The following is a 19529-nucleotide window of genomic DNA, read 5'->3' on the forward strand; positions in this document are numbered from 1 at the left end:
CTGTCCGACACTGTCCCCACTTGTTATTGACCTATACAAAGTATGGCATTCAGTGAGACATAGATTTAATACATCCACATATCTTTCAATATATTCAGCATGGTTGGGAAACAAAGGTTTGACAGGTGTCAGAGTTAGAGCAAATCTTACACATAATTTTTCAATATGTCTTAAAATAAATCAGCTTCTTTTGGTTAGTATTCGCCACTTACTGGACAAAGATGGCTGGGAAATATTTCCAGATACACACAATGGGCATTATTCAGTACTGTAGTCTATTCCATATGGCACACAAAACCTGAGATAAATTTGGAAGAAGAATGCCAGCGACAGCCTGAAAAACAATATTACACCAATAGATCTCCATAAAAACCACATCTAAAAAAAAAAAAAAAGAATCTCAGTCCAAAAAATTGCTAATGAACTGTATGCCAGTGACTTTATGTTGGGAAAAGTTTGCTGAATAAACCTGAGTTTTTCCTTTAAGACGCAGTGTCCCTGCCTTTCTGCTCCTGATTTTCTCCTTACCTGCCTACCATAGCTAATGTTCCACAAAAATTATGTGTACAGGCAGCCAGCTTGTCATAATATACATATATATATATAAATATATATATTGTACAAGTCAGAGTGGATGTATCGTGGATGGCAGATATATACCTCCCTTTTTTAGGTTTTGAGCCATCCTGAATAGAGTCACCCCTTTAAGAGACACCACATGTTAAACCAGCAAGAGGTGTGGGCTGGACATCCAAGGGGTGTTTTAAGGAAGTGAGAAGAAGGTGAAGTAAGAGAGTTGGAGTTTCATGTGGTTGTAACTCGCTGATCACTGAGGAAAAAGATTCTCTAAAGACTATTTACTCCATCGAGACTGGACACTGTATTTGTCTGAAGTAAGCTATTTTATATTTTTGTGTGGCTGAAATCAAGCTTATTTTTCTGTTACCATTTTTTCCTGTTGCTGGAAAAGCTCTTTTGAGTTGCAAAATAAACTGGTTGTTTTTCCTACAGTCTGGAATGTAGTGGTCTTCACTTATGGTGCAAATCCCTGTGTGATCCCCCAAACTTCACAATATATTTGGACAAACAATCCATATAAAAGTGTTTTATAAAAATCTAAAACCAGTCGAGAAGTCAATGGGACTTGGCATTCACGACAAATATAGTCTCAAATATTCATTTAAATTAAAAATATGAAAATATGAAAATCACAAATAAACATGTTCATGGGGACAAGTCTCAGTCAAGTTGTGATGCAAAGAACAATGGATTTCCAGAATCAAGATATAGTGAATGTTATAGGAAGAGACTGTTATAAATAGAAGTTACCTTTTGTGCCAGAAGTGTCAGAAGTTAGCCATGTTTCAGACAATTAGGGCCAATGAGGGGGAGAAAGTGTCCCACTCCCAGATAACCAGGTATATCTCCTATATCTGTAATATCTCAAATGGTGGACTAATGCATTCTGAGGAATAAATGTGATTTATATAAAATTCCCATGGCAATGCCATACTACTGGCTTGTGAACCTTGGCATAAAAACCATTTATTTGCCATTTATTCAACACAACTTTTACATAATTTTTATCAGTATTTGTTTTACACAGTTTAATAAATAGGCCCCTTTGTGTACAAAAGTCAATGTTGTAAATTACTTTAATATTTTTATTAGAAATAAAGAGAATTAAATAATATCAAAATGTTTTCTGCATTATGAACGTCTTGTTTTCTTGTCATTCTTAGAATGTTTTTAGCATAAGTTTGTTACAGTTAAAGTGAATAGGCTTCTTGCATGTTCCATTTGTTTTGCCTTATATATGGGAAGTGAATGGACTTTTGTTGCCCCCGACTGGAGAATCATGGAAGGACAGGATTAATGTTTTTGTTGCACTGCTCTGAGACTATGGGGCACATAAGTAATTGTAACAATATAAGATAACAGGTCCCTTGGGAGAATTTAGACTCACAGCTTAAAGGGCAATTCACCTTAATTAGCAAAACTGTAATAACTGGAAAAAAAACCACAGATATATATATTCAAGCTTTTATAACCTGCAAAATTTTGTAAAATAAACATGGTAATTAGGGGTTATGGCCACAAAAATGGGCATGGTCAAAAAATTGCTATGCCCCACACACGGCAACTTTTTTGGCCCACTTTTTATTTCCAAAATGTTGAGTGGTATTTTTTTTTAAAGAGGAGTGGATTTCAATATATTAATATAGGTGACTCCAGAGGATCTATAGTCCCATTGTTTTGACGTGATTGTGTTTTTCTTTTAATTCACTTGAATTGTATACAGATATGTCCCTTTTTGTCAAAACAAAGGTCCCTGATGGGGTTGGAAATCATACAGTACACAGTCTTAGTTGTCATATCCCAAGACATCTACTAATATTTCCTAGAAAATCAGTACAGAAATACAAGTCAGAGGGGATATTTCTTGGATGGCAGATATATATCCCCCCCATCTTTAGGTTTTAAGCCATCCCTTTAAGAGTCACCCCTTTAAATTACACTACAGGATTAACCAGTGAGCAGCAGGTGAAGTGAGAAAGAGAGAGAGCTGGAATTTTATGTGGTTGTAACTCGCTGTTCACTGGGGAAAGAGATTCTTTGAAAGTCAGACTATTTACTCCATGCAGACTGGACACTATATTTGTCTGAAGTAAGATATTTTGTATTTTTGTGTTGCTGAATTCAAGCTTATTTTTCATTTCATTTGCCATTTTTTCCTGCCGCTGGAAAAGCTCTTTTGAGTTGCAAAATAAACTGATTGTTTTTCCTTTACTCTGGAATGTCTTCATATATGGTGCAAATCCCGGTGTGATCCCCCAAACTTCACAATATCTATGGACAAACAATCCCTGTAAAAGTGTTATGTGAAAAACAAAAAAATGGCATCTAAAACCAGTGGAGATGACATAGAAGTCAATGGGACTTGGCATTCATGACAAACATAGTCTCAAATATTCATTTAAATAAAAAATATCAAAATCACAAATAAACCTGATCATGGGTAAAAGTCTCAGTCAAGTTGTGATGCAAATAACAGTGGATTTCCAGAATCAAGATATAGTGAATGTTATAGGAAGAGACTGTTATAAACAGATGTAAGAAGTTAGTCATTTTTAAGACAATTAGGGCAAATGAGGGGGAGAAAGTGGCCCACTCCCAGATAACCAGGTATATCTCCTATATCTGTAATATCTCAAATGTTGGACTAATGCTTTCGGAGGAATAAATGTGATTTATATAAAGTTCCCATGGCAATCCCATACTACTTAAAAGCGAGAACACATCACACAAGCTTGACGCGTTTCGGGCGCATGCGCCCTTAATCATAAGCATAGAGGAACAATACATGGAAATGCTCTATAAATAGTACATGAATGCAGCGCCATCTGTTGGTTAAAGCGAATATCATAAGCTGTAGTCATTACACACATTACTATAAATAGATACAAATAAACACCAATAAGTACATAATGTGCAAAGTGCTTAAAGTTTAAAAAGTGAAACTTAAAAATGATACATAATATCAAAGCGAGTGTTGAGGCCACATGGATTCCTTGTACTGAGGGTAAAAATCCAGAAGGCCTCTCGTTTGTTCAATAAAGTAATAGGATCACCGCCTCTTAGAGGGAGCTTTATTTTCTCAATAATTTTTACTCCTGGATTTTTACCCTCAGTACAAGGAATCCATGTGGCCTCAACACTCGCTTTGATATTATGTATCATTTTTAAGTTTCACTTTTTAAACTTTAAGCACTTTGCACATTATGTACTTATTGGTGTTGATTTGTATCTATTTATAGTAATGTGTGTAATGACTACAGCTTATGATATTCGCTTTAACCAACAGATGGCGCTGCATTCATGTACTATTTATAGAGCATTTCCATGTATTGTTCCTCTATGCTTATGATTAAGGGCGCATGCGCCCGAAACGCGTCAAGCTTGTGTGATGTGTTCTCGCTTTTAAATGGATTAATAAAGAATTTGGATTTTTACTGAAGCAGTGTGCGGAAAATACAACTTTATCTTCCTTTGAAATATACGGCCTGGGACGCCAAGGTCTTTCCAGCACCTGATGATATTTAGCATGGACTGCCTGCATTCCTACAAGAGAAAGACGTGGTGAGTCTGAGCGGTTTACCATTTTTTCACAATCCCATACAACTGGCTTGTGAACCTTGGCATTAGGGATGTAGCGAACTGTTCTGCTGCGAACTAGTTAGCGCGAACTTTGACCGATCGCGTCCGCCGAATGTTCACGAACGTTTGGGAACGTTCGCATTTTGAGTTCGCGTTCGATTCGAATACAAGTCGTTCGACCATTCGACCATTCGAATTCCTTCGACCGCTAAAAATCTAACGATTTCCATTCGTTCGAACGATTGTAAGCATTCGATCGAATGAAAAGCATTCGATCGAATGGCTTCGATCGTTCGATTCGAATGAAAATCCTTCGATCGAATGATTAAAATCCTTCGATCGTTCGAATCGAACGATTTTAGCGGGTGTTCGAAGTTCGTGAACTGTCCGCGAACGTTCGCATTTTTTGCCGGTGTTCGCGAACGGCGTTCGCGAACACCAAATCGGCAGTTCGCTACATCCCTACTTGGCATAAAAACCATTTATTTGCCATTTATTCAACACAACTTTTACATAATTTTTATCAGTATTTGTTTTTACACAGTTTAATAAATAGGCCCCTTTGTGTACAAAAGTCAATGTTTTAAATGGCTTTAATATTTTTATTAGAAATAAAGAGAATTAAATAATATCAAAATGTTTTCTGCATTATGAACTTCTTGTTTTCTTGTCATTCTTAGAATGTTTTTAGCATAAGTTTGTTACAGTGAAAACAAATATGCTTCTTGCATGTTCCATTTGTTTTGCCTTATATATGGGAAGTGAATGGACTTTTGTTGCCCCCAACTGGAGAATCATGGAAGGGCAGGATTAATGTTTTTGTTGCACTGCTCTGAGACTATTTGTCACTGTGTCTCTAGCACAGTAATACACAGCAGTGTCTTCAGTTTGTAGATTGTTCATTTGCAGATATAACTTGTTGTTATTATTGTCTCTGGAGATGGTGAATCTTCCTTTAACTGAATCAGCATAGTATGTGCTACTCCCATCGCTGTTAATATCAGACACCCACTGTAATCCTTTCCCAGGAGCCTGTCTAACCCAGCTCATCCAGCTACTACTGAATGTGAAGCCAGAGGCTGTGCAGGACAGTTTGTGAGACCCTCCCGGCTTTATCACCACTGACTCTGACTGGGCAAGTTGTACATCACAGTGACCTCCTGGAAAACATAAGACATAATGGTATTTTTTTAATAAAATCTTATGAGATTATTGGAGTTCTAATACTCCATAAATAACATTATTACCTGACAAAAGTGACAATAAAATAACGAGAAACAACTTCATATTGACAGTGTGAGTTATGAGTCTGGCAGTTGGATGCAGCACATCTGATTCCTCTGCAGGTTTTAAGGAACTCAACAGAACATTTGAACATTATTTGCATAATGCTGCCAGTGACTATATAACAGGCATGAGTTATAGATCTTCTTCTGAACATTATCTGGACCTGCAGTCATAAGTGGTTTTTAGATAAATTGGGTCACCATACCTTAATTCTACTGAAAATCATGTAAAAATTAAATAAACCTAATAAGAGTGATTTGCCAATAATTTGCATTTATTCATCTTAGATACAATGAAGTACACGGTACTGTTTTATTTTTTCAGAGACAAGGGAAACCATTATCTAGATTTCTGCTTATCAGGTTTTAGGTAAGAGATCCTATACCTGTATGAATTATGTAAATCATATCATTACTGTACCCTGTTTTAACCAAACTGAGGGTAAGTTATATCCTATAAAAATACATAATAAATCTCTTTATCTCCTAATGAATCAGATACAATTCAGTGTAGAACTGTCCAGACAGGTGTGATGCAGTTATCCAGCTTGAATTTCTTGCAGTATATGGACAAACAATTCCTGCTTTATTTAAAGGGGAGTGGATTTCTTAGTAGTTTTTTTACACTTGTCCATGATGGGGTTGAAAATGATGCAGTACACAGTCTTTGATGTCATATCCCAAGACATCTACTAATATTTCCTAGACAATCAGTACAGAAATACAAGTCAGAGGGGATATTTCTTGGATGGCAGATATATATCCCCCATCTTTAGGTTTTGAGCCATCCCTTTAAGAGTCACCCCTTTAAATGACACTACAGGGTTAACCAGTAAGAGGAGTAGGCTGCACATCTAAGGGGTGTTTTAAGGAAGTGAGCAGCAGGTGAAGTGAGAGAGAGTTGGAGTTTCATGTGGTTGTAACTCGCTGTTCACTGGGGAAAGAGATTCTCTGAAAGTCAGACTATTTACTCCATGCAGACTGGACACTGTATTTGTCTGAAGTAAGATATTTTGTATTTTGGTGTTGCTCTTTTGAGTTGCAAAATAAACTGATTATTTTTCCTTTACTCTGGAATTTAGTGGCCTACATTTAAGGTGCAAATCCCGGTGTGATCCCTAAAACTTCACAATATCTATGGACAAACAATCCTTGTAAAAGTGTTTTATAAAAAACAAAAAAATGGCATCTAAAACCAGTGGAGATGACACAGAAGTCAATGGGACTTGGCATTCATGACAAACATAGTCTCCAGGGCCGGATTTACATAGTGGGCACCCCTAGGCCCACTGCCGTTCGCCGCCCCTGTCCACACCCCTTTATTCGTGCAAATTTTCATCATCTGCACTGGAGAAATGGGGAAATTTAAAAAATGATTGTATCTACTGCTCATCCCCAGTGTTTTTGAACAAATGTGGGTGTGGTTGGGCAGCATGCCGCCCCCCTAAAATCCTGCACCCTAGGCCCGGGCCTAGGGGGCCTTTCCACAAATCTGGGCCTGATAGTCTCAAATATTAATTTAAATAAAAAATATCAAAATCACAAATAAACCTGTTCATGGGTCAAGTCAAATAACAGTGGATTTCCAGAATCAAAATATAGTGAATGTTATAGGAAGGGACTGTTATAAACAGATGTAAGAAGTTAGTCATTTTTCAGACAATTAGGGCAAATGACGGGGAGAAAGTGGCCCACTTTCTCCTCCACATTTGAATTAAATAATATCAAAATGTTTTCTGCATTATGAACGTCTTGTTTTCTTGTCATTCTTAGAATGTTTTTAGCATAAGTTTGTTACAGTGAAAGTGAATAGGCTTCTTGCATGTTCCATTTGTTTTGCCTTATATATGGGAAGTGAATGGACTTTTGTTGCCCCCGACTGGAGAATCATGGAAGGACAGCATTAATGTTTTTGTTGCACTGCTCTGAGACTATTTGTCACTGTGTCTCTAGTACAGTAATACACAGCAGTGTCTTCAGTTTGTAGATTGTTCATTTGCAGATATAACTTGTTGTTATTATTGTCTCTGGAGATGGTAAATCTTCCTTTAACTGAATCAGCATAGTATGTGCTACTCCCACCGCTGTTAATATAAGACACCCACTGTAATCCTTTCCCAGGAGTCTGTCTAACCCAGCCCATCCCATAGCTACTGAATGTGAAGCCAGAGGCTGTGCAGGACAGTTTGTGAGACCCTCCCGGCTTTAACACCACTGGCTCTGACTGGTCAAGTTGTACATCACAGTGACCTCCTGGAAAACATAAGACATAATGGTATTTTATAATCTTATGAGATGATTGGAATTCTAACACTCCTTAAATAACATTCTTACCTGACAAAAGTGACAATAAAATAACGGGAAACAACTTCATATTGACAGCGTGAGTTATGGGTCTGGCAGTTGGATGCAGCTCATCTGATTCCTCTGCAGGTTTTAAGGAACTCAACAGAACATTTGAACATTATTTGCATAATGCTGCCAGTGATTATATAACAGGCATGAGTTATAGATCTTCTTCTGAACATTATCTGGACCTGCAGTTATAAGTGGTTTTCACATAATTTAGACCAGCATACCTTAATTCTACTAAAAATCATGTAAAAATTAAATAACCCTAGTAAGATTATTTTGCCAATAATTTGCATTTATGCATCTTAACTACAATCAAGTACAAGGTACTATTTTTTTTTCAGAGACAAGGGAAAAGATTATCTAGATTTCTGCTTATCAGGTTTTAGTAAGAGATCCTATACCTGTATAAATTATGTAAATCATATCATTATTGTACCCTGTTTTAACCAAACTGTAGGTAAATGTTAGTCCTATAAAAATACATAATAAATCTCTTTAACTCCTAATGAATCAGATACAATTTAGTGTAGAACTGTCCAGACAGGTGTGATGCAGTTATCCAGCTTAAATTTCTTGCAGTATTTGGACAAACAATCACTGCTGTATTCATACCTCCCAACTGTTCCGTTTTTAGAGGGACAGTCCCTCTTTTGACAGCTCAACCTGAAGTCCCTCATTTTTACTGGAAAGTCCCGTTTTCTCTGAAACAAAAAGAAACAAAGTTTCTAACTTAATTGGCTTTTGGCAGAGAGCTCAGAACAGCCACAACAGATGATAAGATACATTTGTAACAATTCAAATGTATCTAGATAAGTAATCTATATAAGCAAATAAGTAATTGTAACAATATAAGATAACAGGTCCCTTGGGAGCAGTTAGACTCACAGCTTAAAGGGCAATTCACCTTAATTAGCAAAACTGTAATAACTGAAAATAAACCACAGAAATATGTTCAAACTTTTATGACCTCCAAAATTTTGTAAAATAAACATGGTAATTAGGGGTTATGGCCACAAAAATGGGCATGGTTAAAAAATCACTATGCCCCACACACGGCAACTTTTTTGTCCCACTTTTTATTTCCAAAATGTTGAGTGGTATTTGTTTTTTAAAGAGGAGTGGATTTCTTAGTAGTTTTTTTGCACTTCTCCTTTAATATATTAATATAGGTGACTCCAGAGGATCTATAGTCCCATTGTTTAGATATGATTGTGTTTTTCTTTTAATTCACTTGAATTTTATACAGATATGTCCCTTTTTGTCTAAAAATAAACTGATTTTCCTTCACTCTGGAATGTAGTGGTCTTCATATATGGTGCAAATCCCGGTGTGATCCCCCAAACTTCACAATATCTATGGACAATCAATCCCTGTAAAAGTGTTTTATAAAAAACAAAAAAATGGCATCTAAAACCAGTGGAGATGACATAGAAGTCAATGGGACTTGGCATTCATGACAAACATAGTCTCAAGTATTTATTTAAATTAAAAATATCAAAATCACAAATAAACATGTTCATGGGGAAAAGTCTCAGTCAAGTTGTGATGCAAAGAACAATGGATTTCCAGAATCAAGAGATACACATACAGGTCCCTTGGGAGGAGTTAGAGTCACACCTTCATTAGCAAAACTGTAATTACTGAAAAAACACAGAAATATGTTCAAACTTTTATAACCTGCAAAATTTTGTAAAATGAACATGGTAATTAGGGGGTGTGGCTGCAAAAATGGGCGTGGTCAAAACATTTTGCAATGCTACGCGCGGCAACTTTTTAGTCCCTCTTTTTACTTCCAAAATGTTGGGAGGTATGATTTAGTGAATGCTATAGGAAGGGACTGCCAAAGTGTCAGAAGTTAATAATGTTTCAGACATTAGGGCCAATGAGGGGGAGAAAGTGGCCCATTCCCAGATAACCAGGTATATCTCCTATATCTGTAATATCTCAAATGTTGGGCTAATCCTTTCTTAGGAATAAATGTAATTTATATAAAGTTCCCATGGCAATCCCATACTACTGGCTTGTGAACCTTGGCATAAAAAACATTTATTTGCCATTTATTCAACACAACTTTTACATCATTTTCATCAGTATTTGTTTTACACAGTTCAATAAAAAGGCCCATTTGTGTACAAAAGTCATTGTTTTAAATGTTTTTAATATTTTTGTTAGAAATAAAGAGAATTAAATAGTATCAAAATGTTTTCTGCATTATGAACATCTTATTTTCTTGTCATTCTTAGAATGTTTTTAGCATAAGATTGTTACAGTGAAAATAAATAGGCTTCTTGCATGTTCCATTTGTTTTGCCCTATATATAGAATTTGAATGGACTTTTGTTGCCCTCAACTGGAGAATCATGGAAGGACAGCATTAATGTTTTTGTTGCACTGCTCTGAGACTATTTGTCACTGTGTCTAGTACAGTAATACACAGCAGTGTCTTCAGTTTGTAAATTGTTCATTTGCAGATATAACTTGTTGTTATTATTGTCTCTGGAGATTGTGAATCTTCCTTTAACTGAATCAGCATAGTATGTGCTACCCCCATCGCTGCTAATAACAGACACCCACTGTAATCCTTTCCCAGGAGCCTGTCTAACCCAGTTCATATCATAGCTACTGAATGTGAAGCCAGAGCCTGTGCAGGACAGTTTGTGAGATCCTCCCGGCTTTATCACCACTGACTCTGACTGGTCAAGTTGTACATCACAGTGACCTCCTGGAAAACATAAGACATTATGGTATTTTTTTTAATAAATTCTTATGAGATTATTGGAGTTCTAATACTCCATAAAGAACATGGTTACCTGACAAAAGTGACAATAAAATAACGAGAAACAACTTCATATTGACAGCGTGAGTTATGGGACTGGCAGTTGGATGCAGCACATCTGATTCCTCTGCAGGTTTTAAGGAACTCAACAGAACATTTGAACATCATTTGCATAATGCTGCCAGTGTCTATATAACAGGCATGAGTTATAGATCTTCTTCTGAACATTATCTCGACCTGTAGTTACAAGTGGTTTTTACATAATTTGGGTCACCATTCCTTAATTCTACTGAAAATCATGTAAAAATTAAATAAACCTAATAAGAGTGTTTTGCCAATAATTTGCATTTATTCATCTTAGATACAATGAAGTACAAGGTAATGTTTTATTTTTTCAGAGACAAGGGAAACCATTATCTAGATTTCTGCTTATCAGGTTTTAGGTAAGAGATCCTATACCTGTATGAATTATGTAAATCATATCATTACTGTACCTTGTTTTAACCAAACTGAGGGTGAGATATTTCCTATAAAAATACATAATAAATCTCTTTATCTCCTAATGAATCAGATACAATTCAGAGTAGAACTGTCCAGACAGGTGTGATACAGTTATCCAGCTTGAAGTTCTTGCAGTATATGGACAAACAATCCCTGCTTTATTTAAAGGGGAGTGGATTTTTTTAGTAGTTTTTTTAGACTTGTCCTTTAATACATTAATATAGGTGACTCCAGAGGATCTATAGTCCCATTGTTTTGACGTGATTGTGTTTTTCTTTTAATTCACTTGAATTGTATACAGATATGTCCCTTTTTGTCAAAACAAAGGTCCCTGATGGGGTTGGAAATGATACCGTACACAGTTTTGATGTCATATCCCAAGACATCAACTAATATTTCCTAGAAAATCAGTACAGAAATACAAGTCAGAGGGGATATTTCTTGGATGGCAGATATATATCCCCCCCTTTAGGTTTAAGCCATCCCTTTAAGAGTCTCCCCTTTAAGAGACACCACAGGGTTAACCAGTAAGAGGAGTAGGCTGCACATCTAAGGGGTGTTTTAAGTGAGCAGCAGGTGAAGTGAGAGAGAGTTTGAATTTTATGTGGTTGTAACTCGCTGTTCACTGGAGAAAGAGATTCTTTGAAAGTCAGACTATTTACTCCATGCAGACTGGACACTGTATTTGTCTGAAGTAAGATATTTTGTATTTTTGTGTTGCTGAATTCAAGCTTATTTTTCAGTTGCCATTTTTTCCTGCCACTGGAAAAGCTCTTTTGAGTTGCAAAATAAACTGATTGTTTTTCCTTCACTCTGGAATGTCTTCATATATCTATGGACAAACAATCCCTGTAAAAGTGTTATGTAAAAAACAAAAAAATGGCATCTAAAACCAGTGGAGATGACATAGAAGTCAATGGGACTTGGCATTCATGACAAACATAGTCTCAAGTATTCATTTAAATGAAAAATATCAAAATCACAAATAAACCTCATGGATAAAAGTCTCAGTCAAGTTGTGATGCAAATAACAGTGGATTTCCAGAATCAAGATATAGTGAATGTTATATGAAGGGACTATTATAAACAGATGTCAGAAGTAAGTCATTTTTAAGACAATTAGGGCCAATGAGGGGGAGAAAGTGGCCCACTCCCAGATAACCAGGTATATCTCCTATATCTGTAATATCTCAAATGTTGGGCTAATCCTTTCTTAGGAATAAATGTGATTTATATAAAGTTCCCATGGCAATCCCATACTACTGGCTTGTGAACCTTGGCATAAAAACCATTTATTTGCCATTTATTCAACACAAGTATACATCATTTTAATCAGTATTTGTTTTTACACAGTTCAATAAATAGGCCCCTTTGTGTACAAAAGTCAATGTTTTAAATGTCTTTAATATTTTTATTAGAAATAAAGAGAATTAAATAATATCAAAATGTTTTCTGCATCATGAACTTCTTGTTTTCTTGTCATTCTTAGAATGTTTTTAGCATAAGATTGTTACAGTGAAAACAAATAGGCTTCTTGCATGTTCCATTTGTTTTGCCTTATATATAGAAGGTTAATGGACTTTTGTTGCCCTCAACTGGAGAATCATGGAAGGACAGCATTAATGTTTTTGCTGCACTGCTCTGAGACTATTTGTCACTGTGTCTCTAGTACAGTAATACACGGCAGTGTCTTCAGTTTGTAGATTGTTCATTTGCAGATATAACTTGTTGTTATTATTGTCTCTGGAGATGGTGAATCTTCCTTTAACTGAATCAGTGTAGTATGTGCTACTCCCATCACTGGTAATAGTAGATACCCACTGTAATCCTTTCCCAGGAGCCTGTCTAACCCAGTACATCCAGTAGCTACTGAATGTGAAGCCAGAGGCTGTGCAGGACAGTTTGTGAGACCCTCCCGGCTTTATCACCACTGACTCTGACTGGGCAAGTTGTACATCACAGTGACCCCCTGGAAAACATAAGACATAATGGTATTTTTTTAATAAAATGTTATGAGATGATTGGAATTCTAATACTCCATAAATAACATTCTTACCTGACAAAAGTGATAATAAAATAACAAGAAACAACTTCATATTGACAGCGTGAGTTATGGGTCTGGCAGTTGGATGCAGCACATCTGATTCCTCTGCAGGTTTTAAGGAACTCAACAGAACATTTGAACATTATTTGCATAATGCTGCCAGTGACTATATAACAGGCATGAGTTATAGATCTTCTTCTGAACATTATCTGGACCTGCAGTTATCTGGATAAGTGGTTTTAACATAATTTAGATCACCATACCTTAATTCTACTGAAAATCATTTAAAAATTAAATAAACCTAATAAGATTGTTTTGCCACTAATTTGCATTTATTCATCTTAGATACAATGAAGTACAAGGTACTATTTTATTTTTCAGATTAAGGGAAACCGTTATCTAGATTTCTGCTTACCAGGTTTTAGGTAAGAGATCCTATACCTATATGAATTATATAAAGCATTTCATTACTATATCCTGTTTTAACCAAACTGCAGGTAACATACTAACATAGTAAGTAAGGTTGAAAAAAAGACACACGTCCATCCAGTTCAACCTTTTAATTTTTTTTTTATCTGCCTAACTGCTAGTTGATCCAGAGGAAGGCAAAAAACCCATCTGAAGCCTCTCCAATTTGCCTCAGAGGGGGGAAAAATTCCTTCCTTACTCCAAAATGGCAATCGGACCAGTCCCTGGATCAACTTGTACTATGAGCTATCTCCCATAACCCTCATTCCCTTACTTGCTAAAAATCTATCCAACCCCTTCTTAAATCTATCTAATGTATCAGCCTGTACAACTGTTTCAGGGAGAGAATTCCATATCTTCACAGCTCTCACTGTAAAAAACCTCTTCCGAATATTTAGGCGGAACCTCTTTTCTTCTAATCGGAATGGGTGACCTCGTGTCAGCTGGAAAGACCTACTGGTAAATAAAGCATTAGAGAGTTTATTATACAATCCCTTTATATATTTATAGGTGACTGCAGAGGATACTGTTTTGACATGATTGTGTTTTTCTTTTAATTCACTTGAATTTTATACAGACATGTCCCTTTTTGTCAAAACAAAGGTCCCTGATGGTTTTTGAAATGATGCAGCACACAGTCCCAGATGTCATATACCAAGACATCTACTAATATTTCCTAGGAAAGCAGTGCCAGGTCAATCCCTCACTATTGGTTTGCACACCCTGTCATCAGAATCGTATTGGCAGTATTGGCATAAATCAGCACAAATATTATATACCTAAGCTTTGATAGGGATAATATCAGCTAGAACAGAACAATCAAGTACTTATCTCTTAGATTATTACTTATATCTGAGTTTAGATAAAGAAAACCTAGAAACCTATAGCAATATATTGGTAACATAAAAGTTATTTTAAATGTATTTGTGCCCAAATAAAACCTCGTGGCATAGCTACCATAGAATCATCTGCAGCATCGCACCACCTGCAGACCACAGAAACACTCCTCAGTATTTTTTTTTCACATGCATGCCATGAAAAACTTATCTCACTGTTTATAAATGAAAACTCTTTTGAAGTTTTAAGAGAAAAACTGGAACTGAATTAACATTCAAATTAACATGGGCTAAATTCGCTAGCGAAGTGGACCTAATCTAGTGCTACTTCGCACCCTTACGCCAGGCGAAGTTGCGCTCTGGCGAAGGGACATAACTATGCTAATTCACTAAATTGCGGATTTTCGTGAACGTTACCTCTTGCGCCAGACTTTACTTCGCCACCACAGACAAGGGTGAAGTGCAATAGAGTAGAAAGGACTTGATTCAAAGAAAGTTGAAAGTTGAAGTCCCAAAAAAACATTGGCGTCTTTTACTTTTTAAGGGTGATAGGCTGAAAAAGATCGTAATTTTTTTGGGGGTACCCCCCTACATTTCCTAAAATATGGCACCTAAACTATACAGTGGGCACATGTATAGGGCAAAATAACAACTCTATTTTATGGATGCTGATCATAACATTGCTAACGCAACTTCGCAAACGATTGGTAACTTGTGCGCAACTTCAGATCTTCGTCAATTTGCGTAGCCCTGGCGAATCTACGACTGCCGAAGTGTGGCGAAGTCAATGCTGGCACAACTTTGTAGGTAAGTAAATTTGCCCCTATATTTTTAGTACTTACACCCTTTCCCAACATAAGGACCTGTAGACACAGATCTCTGCACTCAAGTATGGGTCTCTGTGCTCTACCTGATAGAGGTTATTCCAGACTTCCACTGTGGGCTGAGTCAATATTAGCAGCAGACTTGTGCTTAAAGAATCACACATAGATGCCATCATAAATGCAGCTATCCTGACCCAATTACACTGTTATTTAGGAAAAAAAACAGCATTTGTAAAAAGACCTCTAAGTTCCATCAGTTATTATTGCTTTGGTGTATGCGAGAAATAAAAGTCCTTGTAAAAGTCTCTACATCTGATTAATTTCTGAAAATTCCCATATAGGATTATATATAGGGGGCTGTTCATCTTTAAATTATCTTTTAGTATGAAGTAGAGAGCTATACACCAGCAGTGACAATATGGGGCACATTTACTTAGCTCGAGTGAAGGATTAGAAGGAAAAAAACTTCGAATTTCGAATGTTTTTTTTGGCTACTTCGACCATCGACTACGATTTCGACTTCAAATCGAATGATTCGAACTAAAAATCATTCGATCGTTCGACCATTCGACCATTCGACAACTGCCTCTTTAAAAAAAAACTTCGACCTCCTACCTCGCCACCTAAAATCTAAATAGCATCAATGTTAGCCTATGGGGAAGGTCCCCATAGGCTTTCTAGCAAATTTTTGATTGAAGGAATTTCGTTTGATCGATGCATTAAAATCCTTCGAATCGTTCGATTTGAAGGATTTAATCGTTTGATCGAACGATTATTCCTTCGATCGAAGGAATAGCGGTAAATCCGTCAACTTGGATATTCAAAGTCAAAGGATTTAACTTCGATAGTCAAATATCGAGGGTTAATTAACCCTCGATATTCGACCTGTAGTAAATACGCCCCTACGTATTGAACACATCAAAGTTTTTCTCAGTAAATATATTTGTAATGGGGCTATTGACATGAAATTTACACAAGATGTCGGTAACAACCCAAGTTATCCACACATACAAAGAAATAAAATAACAAAACAAATAAGTCCATAAATTAACCCTTTAAGTGCCAGCAGAATTTCACATTTTGGTTACGCGAAATGCCAGCCGTTTTTGAAACATTTTGTGCTCTCTCACTTTAGGGGCATTTTCTGAGGGGAAACCTATAGTTTACCTAGGAAAACTATACATTGTTTTTTTCGGTAGAAACTGAGCTTTCTAAATCTGCCTGAGTTTTCATGTATTTCCACCTGTGCAAAAAAATTTATAGTGCTAAATACCAAAAAAAAAAGAAAAATTACCATTTTTCTTCGTATATCAATTTATACCAGAAAAATATTTCATTTTACGGATGAAAATCCAACTGATTTGGAAAGCCTTATGTCTCTCGAACGTGCCAATACCAGATATGTATAGTTTTAGGGAGATTTAGGACTTCTGTACCTCAAAAACTCCCGGCAGTATATTGCCGAATTTTGAAAGCACTAAGGCAGAAAACGGCATGCTTTAGATTCCAAGGCAAAAACTCCTGAAACCGTAGGTTTACCCCAGAAAACCATACATTTTTGAAAAGTACACATTCTGCCGATTACAAAATGGGTAACTATGTCTCTCTACTCCCAACTACCAAACATAAAAGCTTGTCTGAACATAGCGGTTCTTCAAAAAAAATTCAAAATTCTGAAAAATCATTTCAAAGGTTTTATTTTGCTGCTCCGCATATCCCAAACTATATTAGGTACCAAGAAAAAGCACCTGAAATATGATTGCCAGGGGTCCACTGAACAGTTTGATACCCATTATGCATAGGTTTACCAAAGTATCTGGCATTTAGAGACACCAATATGAAGTTAGCACATCCAAATTGATCAGGACTTTACTTCAGCTACTGAGAAATCAACACATTGACTGCATTTTTTTTGGGGTAAAAACACAGAAATATATGTTTACCCCCAAAACCCATATATTTTTGGAAAGTACACATTCTACCGAATCTAAAATGGGTACCCATGCCTTTCTGCTCCAAACTACTGAGTCGCAAGGCTTTCCCACAATTGTCGGTTTTGGTGAAATATGTGAAAATTGCCTCAAACCTTCAACTTCTCAGCACCATATCACCCATGTATCGTTATGCACCAAGAAAAAGCACCCTAAATATGATTGCCAGGGTTCCTCCAAACAGTTTGGTGGCCATTGTTCATAGGTTTACCAAAGTATCTGGCATTTAGAGGCCCCAAAATGAAGTTAGCGCATACAAACAGTCCCGTGGGTAACTTCAGCTAATGAAAAATCAACACATTGACTGCATTTTTGTGGGGTAAAAACACAGAAATATATGTTTACCCCCAAAACCCATATATTTTTGGAAAGTACACATTCTACCGAATCTAAAATGGGTACCCATGCCTTTCTGCTCCAAACTACTGAGTCGCAAGGCTTTCCCACAATTGTCGGTTTTGGTGAAATATGTGAAAATTGCCTCAAACCTTCAACTTCTCAGCACCATATCACCCATGTATCGTTATGCACCAAGAAAAAGCACCCTAAATATGATTGCCAGGGTTCCTCCAAACAGTTTGGTGGCCATTGTTTATAGGTTTACCAAAGTATCTGGCATTTAGAGGCCCCAAAATGAAGTTAGCGCATACAAACAGTCCCGTGGGTAACTTCAGCTAATGAAAAATCAACACATTGACTGCATTTTTGTGGGGTAAAAACACAGAAATATATGTTTACCCCCAAAACCTATATATTTTTGGAAAGTACACATTCTACCGAATCTAAAATGGGTACCCATGCCTTTCTGCTCCAAACTACTGAGTCGCAAGGCTTTCCAACAATTGTCGGTTTTGGTGAAATATCTGAAAATTGCCTCAAAGCTTCAACTTCTCAGCACCATATCACCCATGTATCGTTACGCACCAAGATAAAGCACCCTAAATATGATTGCCAGGGTTCCTCCAAACAGTTTGGTGGCCATTGTTCCTAGGTTTACCAAAGTATCTGGCATTTAGAGGCCCCAAAATGAAGTTAGCGCATACAAACAGTCCCGTGGGTAACTTCAGCTAATGAAAAATCAACACATTGACTGCATTTTTGTGGGGTAAAAACACAGAAATATATGTTTACCCCCAAAACCCATATATTTTTGGAAAGTACACATTCTACCGAATCTAAAATGGGTACCCATGCCTTTCTGCTCCAAACTACTGAGTCGCAAGGCTTTCCCACAATTGTCGGTTTTGGTGAAATATCTGAAAATTGCCTCAAAGCTTCAACTTCTCAGTACCATATCACCCATGTATCGTTACGCACCAAGAAAAAGCACCCTAAATATGATTGCCAGGGTTCCTCCAAACAGTTTGGTGGCCATTGTTCATAGGTTTACCAAAGTATCTGGCATTTAGAGGCCCCAAAATGAAGTTAGCGCATACAAACAGTCCCGTGGGTAACTTCAGCTAATGAAAAATCAACACATTGACTGCATTTTTGTGGGGTAAAAACACAGAAATATATGTTTACCCCCCAAACCAATATATTTTTGGAAAGTACACATTCTACCGAATCTAAAATGGGTACCCATGCCTTTCTGCTCCAAACTACTGAGTTGCAAGGCTTTCCCACAATTGTCGGTTTTGGTGAAATATCTGAAAATTGCCTCAAAGCTTCAACTTCTCAGCACCATATCACCCATGTATCGTTACGCACCAAGAAAAAGCACCCTAAATATGATTGCCAGGGTTCCTCCAAACAGTTTGGTGGCCATTGTTCATAGGTTTACCAAAGTATCTGGCATTTAGAGGCCTCAAAATGAAGTTAGCGCAGACAAATAGTCCTGTAGGTAACTTCATCTAATGAGAAATCAACACATTGACTGCATTTTTGTGGGGTAAAAACACAGAAATATATGTTTACCCCCCAAACCCATATATTTTTGGAAAGTACACATTCTACTGAATCTAAAATGGGTACCCATGCCTTTCTGCTCCAAACTACTGAGTCGCAAGGCTTTCCCAAAGTTGTCAGTTTTGGTGAAATATCTGAAAATTGCCTCAAAGCTTCAACTTCCCAGCACTATATCACCCATGTATCATTACGTACTAAGAAAAAGCACCCTAAATATGATTGCCAGGGTTCCTCTGAACATTTTGGTGGCCATTGTTCATAAGTTTACCAAAGTATCTGGCATTTAGAGGCCCCAAAATGAAGTTAGCGCATACAAACAGTTCCGTGGGTAACTTCAGCTAATGAAAAATCAACACATTGACTGCATTTTTGTGGGGTAAAAA

At 36.8% G+C, this 19529-nt stretch overlaps 4 gene segments (V, D, J or C); all 4 read right to left on the bottom strand.

The window, feature by feature from the left end:
• Positions 1–4968: 4968 nt before the first annotated feature.
• On the bottom strand, positions 4969–5504 carry LOC121400806. The segment is given in 2 exon segments: positions 4969–5318; positions 5406–5504. Coding segments are annotated over 2 exon segments (390 nt in total).
• A 1827-nt stretch (positions 5505–7331) lies between these two features.
• LOC108696951 lies at positions 7332–7859 on the bottom strand. The segment is given in 2 exon segments: positions 7332–7697; positions 7779–7859. Coding segments are annotated over 2 exon segments (390 nt in total).
• A 2341-nt stretch (positions 7860–10200) lies between these two features.
• Positions 10201–10677, bottom strand: LOC121393087. The segment is given in 2 exon segments: positions 10201–10520; positions 10609–10677. Coding segments are annotated over 2 exon segments (360 nt in total).
• A 1996-nt stretch (positions 10678–12673) lies between these two features.
• LOC121394422 lies at positions 12674–13215 on the bottom strand. The segment is given in 2 exon segments: positions 12674–13044; positions 13132–13215. Coding segments are annotated over 2 exon segments (390 nt in total).
• Between the last annotated feature and the right edge of the window lie 6314 nt (positions 13216–19529).

The sequence above is a fragment of the Xenopus laevis genome, chromosome 1L (assembly GCF_017654675.1).
Source record: "Xenopus laevis strain J_2021 chromosome 1L, Xenopus_laevis_v10.1, whole genome shotgun sequence".
Classification (NCBI taxonomy): domain Eukaryota; kingdom Metazoa; phylum Chordata; class Amphibia; order Anura; family Pipidae; genus Xenopus; species Xenopus laevis.